We start from the raw sequence: 13,320 nt of genomic DNA on the forward strand, positions 1-13,320 counted from the left end.
ATGGGATACGAGCCCAGAGGGGCGGCAGCACGGATCGGGGGGGAGCTATGGGCTCCCGGCCCGAGGAGCTGCAGCTGGGGTGACAGGTGCCCCTGTGCGGCCCCAGCATGAGGGTGAAATGTGGGTGAAGCTCAATGGACTCCGGTCCCGAGGTGCTGGCAGCACGGCTCGGGGGGAGCAATGATCTGGGGGGACAGGTGCCCCTGTGCGGCCCCAGCATGAAGTGGTGATGTGGGTGGCAGGTGGCCCTGCATGGGGTGAAGGTTGCAGGTGGCCCTGCGCGGTCCCGACAGGTCCGAAATGTGGTGTACGTGCGAAACAAAAAAAAAAAAAAAAAAAAAAAAAGAAAGTTGCTACAGAGTGGCTAGTGTCTCTACAAAAGGCCCTATGGCATAGTCATTGATTGAGATGCGTGACGCAGAAGGCTTTCTGGTGTCCGAATATAAGTACGGTAACAGTCACTGGACCACCTGCCGAGAGTTTGAATAAGGTGGTCTGGAAGGTGGGCGTGTGCGGCTGTGGTGGCTGCCCCAATGCGAAATGAATGTCCAGCGTACAGGTGGGGCTGGAAGCCAAGGCGCGAAAGTAAGGAACGGAGCAGCGCAGTGAATGTCTCGCGGTTTAGTGGTACTCTTTCTGGAAGGATGAAGAGGGGTTCCTGAGGCGAAGAACACATTTGTCGGCGGACTCTGAGGAAACGATGGATTGTTGTGACTGGGCATATCGTTGACTTGGTGGCGAATAGACGAAGCTTAAAGCCACGGCGCATTTGATCTGTCTTGGATGCCTTAATGTTCACGGAAAGAGCATCCGGATAGCCCTGAGTGTCGGTTTGGACGTTGAGGTCGCGAACACACAGGTTATATGCAGGGTTAAAGGAGCGTCCAGAGCAGGTGAATTCGCTACAGCGGAGAAAACCAAAGAAGGCTAAGACGAACGCAGATTCCAGCAGGAGGTCTAGATATGGTCCATACACAGTGGAGCGGAGCAGCGAGCACAGTTGTCGCAGGATATCAAATGTTATGGGTAGCCGGGGGCGTGAAGATGGTCCTTGCAGCCGTTGAATTCCCCGTAAGGTGTACTGGAGACGAAGGTGTGGTTGGTTGTTAGTTGAGGTGAGTGGGTTTGGCAGACCCGCCATTATGTAGTGATGACGGATGCCGGCGAGATAAACCTTGATGGTGGAGTACTTGAGGTGAAGGTGGGCAATGCACAGTGGACGACGAATAGATTAGCAGGTCTTCGGAGATGGGTGGATAATGAGACATCTGTACATGAGTGCCGTACATTGCGGAGAATTGTACCCACGAGCGAACTCCGGTGGCATAAGATTCAATTGTCCGGGTGCCCAGTGCAGCGTGTTTGAAGGTGGCGGCCGCCCTATTCAGTTGAACATTATGTTGGAGGGTAGTTGGCAGGGTGTCGCATTGGCCAAGGTAGCTGCTTGGCGGAAGCGTGTCATCTGAAAACGAGAAAGAGAATCAGCAATTAAGTATGTTTGCCTGGTATGTGGTCGGCATGGAACATGAAATTATGGGAGGCAGCGCAAAGCACGAGGGTGCGCATCAGTTTCATGATTGATGGTGACTTGGAACGGCCTTTATTGACAATATGGACCGTGGCCATGTTGTCGCAGTTGAACACCAAGCGTTTGCGGGTCCATGATTGGCCCCAAAGTAGAGCTGCGATGACGATTGGGTAGAGTTCCTGAAAAGCAATGGAGAGCTCACGGTTGGCGTCAAGCTTGAGATGGGGAGGCCAGCAGCGTGCATTAAACCATTGCCCTTGGAAATACCCGCCAAAACCAATACCACTGGCATCTGTAAAAAGCTGTATTGCTGAGGCCCTTGTAGCGTGGAAGTCGAGGAACATTGATACTCCGTTCCAGCTGGAGAGAAAGCGGTGCCACATCCGAAGGTCAAGTCTGCTCTCGGCGGTCAAATGGATGCGGTAGTGGAGTTTCCGTGCTCCTTTTGAGATTTCGATTAGGCGTGATATGAAAGTTCGCCCAGGTATAATGACACGGCATGCAAAGTTGAGGTGCCCTAGGAGGCTTAGCAGTTCTCGTTTTGTACACGTGGGGCGAGATAAGAAGGACTGGATGAGGGCGGCTATTCTAGACAGTTTATCGTGAGGGAGCCGCGCTTCCATCTTCACTGTGTCAAGCTCTATTCCAAGGTATTCTAGTATAGTAACGGGGCCGACGGTCTTGTGTGGCGCGATGGGTACAGAGAGTCTCCTGAAGATGTGGGTAATTAAGGCCATAGTGCGGTCCGCATCGAATGATGGTTGTCAACTGTTAGGAAATCATCTAGCAGGTGGAAAATTATCTCGATACCGTAATTTTCTTGAGCAATCCAGCAGATGGCCTTGGAAAGCTGATCGAAGATCTTAGGGCTGGAGCGTGACCCGAAGGGCAGTCGGGTGAAGAAATAGAAATGTTTTTTCCAGTGGATGCCATAAAAGTGCCATAGCGAGGGTTGAATAGGGATGAGCTTAAAAGCATCGACAATGTCAGTCTTGCACAGCCATGCTCCTCGGCCCGCCCTTTGGATGGCTGCGATGGCATTGTCTATCTTTACGTAGGAGAGCGAAATTCCTGTTTGTCGATGAAGTCATTCACGCTGGGTGTGTCTTCATTGTTGTGAGGGGATGACAAATCAACGATTAGGCGCTTTTTGGCTGAGTATTTCTTTTCTGCGATACCTAGCGGGCTACAGCGATAAATGGCGTATGGTGGTGTGGTGAAAGGGCCGATAAGATAGCCCTTTTGCAGTTCGGAGTTAATTTGGTGCGACACAAAATCCGGATCTTGTCGGGCTGAGAGAAGGTTGCAACAGATGAGCGATGAGGAAAGTTGACAGCATAGGCCTGTGTTAAATTCTTCAGAAAGTCCATAAGCAGGTACTTGACGAATCCTTTGTCGGGGTGGTTTGAAAGTTCGGAGGCAAGGGTGCCAATATTAATTGGTGTCGATGGTGCACAAGTGTCAGCGTTAAATGTGGATGGCGTATCGTGCAGTCAGGCTCTGTTAGCTTGGTCTTTAGGTCGACATTTTCCTTGAGCTGATGAGTGATCGGATGAGTAGCATACCAAACACACGTGGGAAAAACCACAGTTACTTCGTTTGCAACCAGGCTGGGAGTTGAAGTTATTGCAGATTTCCCTACCCTGGTAGGTGACGCGTCTTCTTCCGCTTTTATCGACGGTCGATGAAGGCGATTGGAACCTTATGGGATTGTTGTTTGGTCTCTTACTCTCGAGGTACGGGCAGACTTCGGTGGTATGCACTGCACTATTGCAAACGTTGCAAAGGTTGGCCTTGAGACCGGAGAATGTCGAGGTGTAGATGAGCGAATCGCGAACTCCCCAGTCTACTTTGATGCCATGATTTAACAGGAGTGCGGCCGCCTTGGCGGAAAAGTCGCGGTGGTAATCGTAGAAGGCGAAACCGCTAAAACGTTTTGACATGCCAACGATGTCCGTGACGTATGCATCAAGTTCTGTTCGACGATTAGGGAATGCCTCACACATGACGTTTTTATAGACGGTGAAAGCTTGAATGAATTCAGTAATGGTGAGAGGTCTATTTACTCTGCCGTCCTGGAGAGGTTTCAGCGACAGGGCTTCGTTGCCGATGATGATATGTCGTTCGCCATCGTGGTAATTGTAGCCGGGTATGAGTAAGCAGGCAAGATTGATATCCTTACCTGAAAGAATATCGCGGCGAATAGCAGGTGAAACCAGTTCGACGTTTGGCAGTCTTTCGGATGGTATGCCGCGGCCCTGGAGGAGGTTGTAGGCGGAAAAGTTCGAGGCAAGCGCGACCGTGTTTACCCCTGGATGGTCGCTTGAACGGGCGGATTGTGAGCTGCCTGGGCGCCGCCATCTTGGTTCTGCTGGGGGCTGTTGTTGTTGCCGGAAGTGAAGGCTTCTCCCCGCAGGTCGGTGAGAGGGCGTTGTTGCAGTAGATTTGCTATGTTGGCCATGTTGGCGGCCATGTTGGCCATCGAAGTCTGCAGGGCGGAAAACATGTCCATCGTTACGACTCCCGATTGAGGTGGTACTTGATTTGTTGATACTGGAGTTTCGCTTTGCGGTATGGTAACGGCAGCTGATTGAGGTTGTGGGAGACCGTGGGCAGCCGTCGCTACGGTGGCTGGAGCAGTTGGAGCGGTCTGACCTTGTTCGGCAGCGGGGAGGTCAGGAGGGTGGACGACGCCCCTCGCGTCCTGATCGTGCACGGGTCACTGGACGAACGTACGGCGTTACGCGCGGCGTAGACTTCTTGGTTCGTTTTCGAGGAGGCATTGTCGGCGCTGTGGTCCGGTAGATACGGGAATGAAAGGGGACCGGGAGTGACTTGAAACGAGCAGCAGGGAGTGTTGTAATAGCTTGGCAGACAGCCTGATGGCCTAGAATGAATGAACTTGGACAAGAAGCTTGCAGCAAGGATTAGGTCAAGTGCGCGTGCGCAAGAAAGATGGTAGCTAGATAGCAGATGCTAAGTGTCTACGTCAGCAGATGAGTAGATAGATAACCAGTATAAGATGTCTACGTCAGCAATGCAAAGTGACTTCAGGACATGTTGTTCTGCAGGCAGCCTAGCTCCGTGGACTTACAAACTGGATTTGTGTTAACACACAATTCCTTATTTTGTGTATCTATAGTCTGTCCATGGAGGTATTAGCGAGAAGGAGCGTACATGGAAAATAAGTAGATTAACTTGCATTGTATTTTGCGCAGATCATCCCTTTACCTCCTTTCTTTTTCTTGCCCTTGAACTGGTGCTTCCGAGCCGTAAGTTGACATAAATGTGTACGCCGTTAGAGTACAATAAAATATGAAATAAACTTTATCACCATTGTAAATTAGACACACAGATCAAAAATATGCCAATTACATGTGCGCAGTATTTGGTTTTGCAAAACAGTGGGTCAATCAACGCAACACAAGACCGGATATAGGAGAGTCAGGCACTCAAGAGATGGGTAGTTGCGTTGTTTGCCCTACAATAAACTCATTTGTCAGTCAGATTTATCATAAATTTTTAGGGGTTCCGCAATTTCGCACAGAATGCATCAACTTTCTTGAGTAACTATCAATGTGACTATCAATTTCACGATGAGTTTTAAGCCACTGAATACACGGGACGCCATTGCATAAATAACTACATCATCAAGCTAGACTCCCAAAGTTACCATTTTGTGTGTATGGAATCTTACCACAGAGACTACCTAGTTTTGAAAATATGCGGTGCTGTATCAATGACACCTCAGAAAATGACACATAAACTTTAATTTACCTTCTGGTGGTGGCGCAAATAATTTAATGTATTTTTTGAGATCAATTTGATTTTGAAATTTGCAAAAGGTGGAAATAGGTGGAATGCTAATTCTAAACACTAAAGAAGGAAAATTCAATAACATTTTATTGCTCTGTTGTTGGTAAACTTTGTTCAGCTGGAGTCAATATTTTGAATTTTATTTTTTATGATTTTTTTTTGCAATTTTTTGCAGTTTTGGCAATAAAAAAATATTGTTCTCGGAAAGTGTAAGTCCGATTGATTTGAAACTTGGTATGGAGGTTCATAGGGGTTACCTCAGTCAGATTTGTGCAAATGGTGGCGGTGAAATTTGCGTAATTGTAGGGGATTCATATGTGTGACATCAGTCAGATTGTTTGAATTTCCCAATGTTGGGCAAATTTCTTCCTTATTAAAACTTGTTAAGAGGTTCTAAGGGGTGAACAAAATCAGATTTGTTGAAATTGGTGAAATATTCATATTTTTTTGGTATATTTTTCCCTTGTTTGGTCTAAGAATTTTTGAATCCTGAAGCCTGATATTTTTATGCAGTTATGACGGGCTAGCATACATGACTCAAATTTGTTGCCGTTATCAGAAAATGGTTCTGATCAAATGGGCGCAATACTGTCTTATTGGCGGTATTTTGATAGTGTGACATTTTGTCGGCATGTACTTTCTACTTGGAAATTTTTTACTTCACTTTTGCAAATGCTGCCACTTAAATCATTTATTTATTTTATTATTTATTTTACAGATTACAGACAAAGTCCTGCTACACTACCCAGGGGATTCATTTGGTCGTAAAAAGGCTCACTTTTGGCTGTTTGAAAGCTCACATTGGCTGTTTGAAGGCTCACATTTGAACGATTGCTCGTTACAAGACTCACAGAACACTCAGACATTTGGCCATTAGAAGTCTCACATTTCACTATTGTAACAATCACGCTAGCTATCAAAAGAATCAAATAAATATTTAAAAATTGGAAGATTTGAGTACTTGCTTTAATCTTACTGTGACAGCTACAAGATATATAAAGACAACATACAGTGATATAATTATTTATTCTTGGTATTTATCAAATAATCCATCCTAGAGAAATACAAGGACAAATTGTACGGGAATTCTTGAGTGAAACAGATTGTTACAGTATCTTTTTGAAAACTACTTCAATAATCTGAAGGAATCTTATCACATCTGTAACAAGTTTAATACATCAATACAATGAGGGTAAAGAAATTAAGCACAAAGGCCGAAAATGAAAAGAGAAGTTGCATCTCCAACATAAAAGACAATGTCCACAAAATTCTTATAGAAAGGTTGTTATTGAGGGTGATGGCAATTGTCGATTTACGGCTATAAGTCAAGGCCTATTTGGAACTCAGATTCATCGTTAGGCTGTTAGATTACAAACTGTCAACTATATAATTGATCATTGAATATGAATATGAAAATTTCATTAAAGGTGACTATCAGAGATTTGGTGTAAATAATCAAGATGACTAAAGGCAGTACATGTGTAATCTGATCCAGGTTTTGCAAACACCATATACACTAAAAACCAAAATGATTCCAACACTCGTTCTCTAATGACCATTCAGTCAACCAATTATAGTAACAACTCGACCATATCCACAATAATACACGTGAGCATATATAGTTCATATCTGGTTGGCAGTTTTTGCTACATCTCTCTACTCGTTAATAAAGATGCTGCTAATTTAAACCCTTCCTTACAATAATTGCTATGGTTAGAATGTCTTTTTAGGTAAATTTAGGTAAATCCAAATTCTACATATTATTGTTCTGTGTTTGTGAATGAAGATCACTGACTTCACTGCAAAGCTAGTTTTAGCCATATAACACTACTTTCTCATCTGTTTTCTATACACCAGATTCAGATGTTTTCATGGTTGCATGTTGGACTAGATGAAGAATCCTACCAGCAACAAATGAGAGATCTTGACAGTCAAGTCCAAATGGTGAGTGTCAGGGAGAAAAAGGAGCAATGAAAGCAGCATGGGAGAATATTAAAGCAGAACTTGACAAAACTGAATGTGAGGCTATAGCAAATAACACTTCTGTCCAAAGAGTAGATTCAAAACTGTATGGACAACTTTGGTGAAGAAGTAACAGTGACCTGTATGAAACAAGATCCTTGGCAATCTCACTTGACCTACCTACTCTGTTATAACGTGTACAGATTGAAACAAAACATGTCTATCTGGTAGTTTTCCTGACTCATTTGAACCACTATTGATAACTGATAAGATGAGAGAGGAGGGATGACAAAGTTGGATTACAACTCAAGTTGAAAGCAACATATGACCAAGCCAGATTGATGAACTGGAACTGTTCTTCATAAACAGTAAGTTTGCAATGTCTTTACATTATCTTCCAGTTTGATGTAAATAATAACTAGTTTAGTTATCTGACTGAATGGCACAGTTGATGTTTCTGAAATTTAGACTATTATAACTTTTACTGTTAACTTGAACTTTATTGTCATAACACTGTCACACCTATTGCAGGGTTGGACAGTGGTTGTTACATGACCAAAATTGATCAAAAATGACACAAAACAGATAACAAAACAAAAGCTGCAGCATAATACATTCCTGTATCAAAAAAAAATGTAGATAGTAAAAGTAAACCCTGAAGAAATCATGCAATGAGTGGATAAAATATGCTGGGAATATCAGTGAATTTCATCATGATATATGATAATATTCTAATTTTGTCACAGCAAGTGTATGAAAATCCTGAAATACAGGTTGATGGTGTTTGCTGCTACCACTGCTGCATTTTTAACTACTGTAGACTATAAAAGCTATTATCGGTCCGTGGTCGTTGTCTATCTGTATGTACCATATGTATGTATGTATGTATGTATGTATGTATGTCCATTATAACGATGTCCATCTACTCCAATATTTTGAGAACTGCAGTACTTACAGATGTGATATTTAATGTGTACCGTAGATACGAAATATGATTATAACACTGTTTTTCATTTTTAGCTCACATTTGGTGCTGAATAAGTTCATTTACATCCCATTCATGCATGAATGTGTGTACCGGTATGTATGTATGTGTATATGTCCTTTAACATCAAAAACTCCTAAACCGCAGCACTCACTGTCTTAGTATTTGATGTACAGGTAGGTGCACCTGGGGGTGGGTAGAGATGTGAATTCGTTCAAATGAACATGTCAGTGTTAAACATATGCAGATATGGGGGATGAGGGAAATAATCCTGCAAATTGCTAAAATCTGTAACATTGGTCACATAGGGTGGAAACTTGGCATTCAGGTTTCTTAGGTATTCTAAATTAGGTGTGTACAAATTTGGATGAAATTTGCATGTTTCTGTTTTTGGGGTAATATTTGTAGATTTTAGTCTAAAAATCTTTTTCTCTGAAATCGCTCTTCCAAGTGCTTCGAAAGGTTGTATTAAATTTTATATTCTTGGGATGACCTAATCTATTTTGTACAAATTGTATTGAAATTTTCATATAATTTTGTAATTTTTGAGCAATTTTTCCAATTTTTAGTCCAAACATTTTTTCATCCAAAACTACCGATCTGATAGCTTTGATATATTAGGTTCCTAAGGTAGATAAAAATGTAATGTATTAAAATTCTGATGAAATCTGCAATTTTGTATTTCTGGTGCAATTTTTCTAATTTTTGGTCAATTTTTTTTTCTCAAAAACTGCTTGACTGCTTGCTTTGATATTTGGTACACAGGTTCCTAGGGTTTATTTTAACTTGATTTATAGAAATTAGGTTGAAAATTGGCCAATTTTGTATTTTGGGGCAATTTTTGCCATTTTTGGTCAACATTTTTTCTCTTAAAAAACCTACTGATTTGATAGCTTTGATATTTATTGGACAGGTTCCAAGGGTGTTCGTTAATATGAATATTGAAATTAGGATGAAATCTGCAAACTTTTGTGTTTCAGGGCAATTTTTTGTCATTTGGTCAAAAAAAAATTCTGAAAAATTACCTGTCTGATCGCTTTGATATTACTACACAGCTTCCTAGGGTTTATCATAATATGATATATTGAAATAAGGTTGAAATTTTTAGCTACTATAGACTATAGTTTATAGAAGCTATTGGGATGGGTATCTGTCTGGCATCCATTGTCTGTTTGTATATATGTATGTCCGTTGGTGAGGATGTCCGTCCTCTCAAATATCTTCAGAACCGTAATTTTAACAGATTTGATATTTGTTGTGTGGATGCAAAATTTGATTATGAGAAAGTACATTTTTTTGTTTTTTTAATACTGTTGAAAATATGCAAATTAGCCAAAAAAGGCGTTTTTGGTAAAAAAATCTTCTTCATAGCCGCTGGTAAGACAGCTTTGATATTTGGTATCCAGATCCCTAGGGATGACCCAAGGAAGATTGTTCAAATTGTGATGAAATATGCAAATATGTATTTGAAGGAATTTTTCGTCATTTTGGTCAAAAATTTAGTTCATCAAAGTGCTTGTCTGCCAGCTTGATGTTTGGTATTCAGGTTCATAGGAATGATCAAAACATGATATATTGAAATTATGATGCAATTCAGAATTGTGTATTTTTGGTGCAATTTCGCTACTGTTGTAATGTCCACTTCATTTTTAGCTCACATTTGGTTATACCAATGTGAGTTTATCGTATAAGCTGAAGTCGATGGCGTCTGTATGTATGTGTGTATGTATGTATGTATGTATGTATGTATGTATGTATGTACAGTATGTCCGTCAACATCAAAAACACGCAAACCGCTGCACGTTTCAGCTTGGTATTTGGTGTGTGGATGCATCCTGGGCTATAGATGGGATTTTGTTCAAATGAAGTCTGCATTGCCAAAATTATGCAAATGAGCTTACAAATGTGAAAATGGTCAAGAATTAATAACTCAAGAACTGCTGTTTTGATTGCTCTAAAAATTTGTGTGTAAGTACCTTAGGTGAACCGTAAACAGTTTAACAAATATTTGTGAAGATATCCTTAATTTTGTATTTTTGCTGAATTTTTTGGTGATTTTTCTCATTTTCAGTAAAAATTCTTCTTCTCTGAAACCCCCTGCCCAATGGCTCTCAAATTTGGGTTGGATCTTTGCGAGGGTGTTACTCTTCTAATTTGTTGAAATTATGACAAAATTGGGAAAATTACTATTTTGGAGCAATTTTGTCATTTTTGGTCAAAAAATCTTAAACAGTATTTTCTTTTTGAAAACCCTGGACAGACAGCTTTTATATTGGTGCACAGACGTACAGAGATGACAATAGTTAGATATGTGGAAATTGTCCTGAAATATACAAATTTGTATTTTTAAGACAATATTGTCATTTTTGGTCAAGAAAACCTGTTCTCAAAATTACTTGTTTGATAGCTTTGTAATTTGGTATAAAGTCATGATGTATGTTATTAGACATATTTTCTGCTCAAAGTGTTGGGAAACCCCAAAATTTGTATATTTTAGGTAATTTTCTCAGTTTGTGACCTTAAATGACCTACACCAACCCAGGATATGTTGTGAGACAGTTTTGAAGGCTGTGAACATAATTTTGTCATATTTGGTATCAATTTGTAGGAAATTTTGATCCAGAAAACAAAGCTGAGGTGAATTTTTTCATTGCGGACCAATTTTTGCAACTTTTCTATGTAAGACATTCAAGAACTGATGAGAAATTTGGATCCAGGATAATTCCAGATGTTGTAATCACCGCCAACAGTGGAAGGCATTTCACTCTCTGTAACTAACTTAAGTGCTGTTTACATTTGAATGGTAACACTCATCGCATTAATTAAAAACTTTCCAAGGTTGTAAATAAATTCCTGTCATCTGGCGTTATGTAATACCAAGGAATGGAACAGTTGATAATCAGGATGGGTTAGGGTCTAGAAGATTGATGAGGTAGCATTACTTTTTTTACCAGATCCCTTGTACATTTTTTTACCCACTCCCTTCTTTTCTTTTTATCAAACCTTCTCTGTCTATTTTTTGTTGTTGACATTTGCTTATGTATTTAGGATCTGCTTGTCTCATTGCTATAGAAGTTGATATGCATGTTCCTAAAGATGACCTCCAGTACCTAAGTTGGAGACCTTATTTGGTTTTGACATTCTTGTTTTTCTGGTTTAAATATTTCTCGAATGGACCAATTCAAACTGAATGTGAGCACACTGTCCTTGACGGTATTTTTAGTCCTTTGGGCCTTTGGCCCAAATACTAATGTGATGACGCAGCCTCTGTTGTCGCATACAGTGGGCCGTATGCTGTGGACGCAGGTATCTCAGAAACGCTCCAGTAACTTTTTCTGAAATTTGTCCACCGGTAGTGGTCACTTGGGCATGTATCTCAAACGGTCTTTTTCTTTTTTGATTGAACCATTTTAAAGTCACTTTTTAACTTTTTTTTTGAAAACTACTATTTTCAATTTTCCTCAAAACCACTGGTTTGATTATTGTGATATTTGGCATGGGGTGTTCGTAAATTTGAAATGCCGTCAGAAATGTTCAAAATTTGGTGATACATTCCTTGTATTATTTTTAAACAATATTTTATCCATTTTTAGCTCCGCTGTCAGCGACGCGGAGCTTATCAAATAGGTTGATTTTCCGTCGTCGTCCGTCGTCGTCGTCCGTCGTCCGTCGTCGTCCGTCAACAATTGCCTTCTCCTCTGAAACCGCAAGTCTGATTGCTTTGAAATTTTATGTGCAGTTCACTTGGGGTGACCTCACTTGAGTTTGTTCAAATCGTGGTGAAATTTGCATATTTGTATTTTGGGGCATTTTTTGGTGTTTTTGGTAAAAAAATTTTCTTCTCTGAAACCACTTGTCCGATTGCTTTGAAATTTGATATGCAGTTTACTTAGGGTGACTTCAGTCAGATTTGTTCAAATCGTGGTGAAATTTGCATATTTGTATTTTTAAGGCAATTTTTGTCATTTTTGGTAAAAAAATCTTTAAAAATCTTCTTCTTCAAAACTACCAGTCAGATAGCTTTGATATTTGGTACATATGTCCCTAGGGATGATCTATTTCAGATTTGTTCAAATTGTGGAGAAATATGCAAATTTGCATTTTTAAGGCAATTTTTGCCATTTTTAGTCAAAAAATGTATTTCTCAAAAAGTACTGGTCTGATAGTTTTGAAATTTGGTATACAGGTTTCTACAGATGAACTAAGTAATATATATTGAATTTCTGATGAAATCTGTAATTTTGTAATTTTTGGGCAATTTTGCCATTTTTGTCAAAAATGTGTATTTGGTCAAAAAATGTGTATTTTCAAAACTACTCATCTGATAGCTTTGAAATTTGGTATACAGGTTCCTGCAGATAAACTGAATGATATTTATTTAAAATTATGATGAAATCTGCAATTTTGTATTTTGGGGGCAATTTTTGCCATTTTCGTCAAAAAATGTGTATTTCCAAAAACTTGTCATCTGATAGCATTGCAATTTGGTATACAGGTTCCTACAGATGACCTAATGATATTTATTGAAATTATGATGAAATCTGCAATTTTGTAATTTTGGGGCAATTTTTGCCATTTTTGGTCAAAAAATGTGTATTTCCAAAACTACTCATCTGATAGCTTTAAAATTTGGTATACAGGTTTCTATAGATGAACTCAAAAGTATTTATTGAAATTATGATGAAATCTGCAATTTTGAATTTTTGGGGCATTTTTTTCCATTTTTGGTCAAAAAATGTGTTTCTCAAAAGTACTGGTCTAACAGCTTTGAAATATGGTATACAGGTTTCTATAGATGAACCAAATTTAATCTTTTGAAATTATGATGAAATCTGCAATTTTTGTTTTGGGGGCAATTGTTGCCATTTTTGGTCAAAAAATTTTACTCTCAAAATACTACTCATCAGATAGCTTTGGTTGACATGTTCTGAGGGATGATCTAATGTGATATATTCAAAGTATGATGAAATCTTAAATTGTGTATTTTTGCAGCTATTTTAGCCACTTTTTTCTGGCCACTGCATTGAGC

General features: G+C 40.0%; 2 protein-coding genes across 2 annotated transcripts; both read right to left on the reverse strand.

Moving 5' to 3' along the window:
• Positions 1-385: 385 nt before the first annotated feature.
• On the reverse strand, positions 386-1,141 carry LOC139128973 (uncharacterized). The gene has a single exon (XM_070694653.1). It carries the CDS (start codon positions 1,139-1,141, stop codon positions 386-388), a length of 756 nt encoding a protein of 251 aa, XP_070550754.1.
• Positions 1,142-1,488: 347 nt separating this feature from the next.
• LOC139128974 (uncharacterized) lies at positions 1,489-2,265 on the reverse strand. The gene has a single exon (XM_070694654.1). It carries the CDS (start codon positions 2,263-2,265, stop codon positions 1,489-1,491), a length of 777 nt encoding a protein of 258 aa, XP_070550755.1.
• Between the last annotated feature and the right edge of the window lie 11,055 nt (positions 2,266-13,320).

Source organism: Ptychodera flava, unplaced genomic scaffold (assembly GCF_041260155.1).
Source record: "Ptychodera flava strain L36383 unplaced genomic scaffold, AS_Pfla_20210202 Scaffold_81__1_contigs__length_545109_pilon, whole genome shotgun sequence".
Classification (NCBI taxonomy): Eukaryota; Metazoa; Hemichordata; class Enteropneusta; family Ptychoderidae; genus Ptychodera; species Ptychodera flava.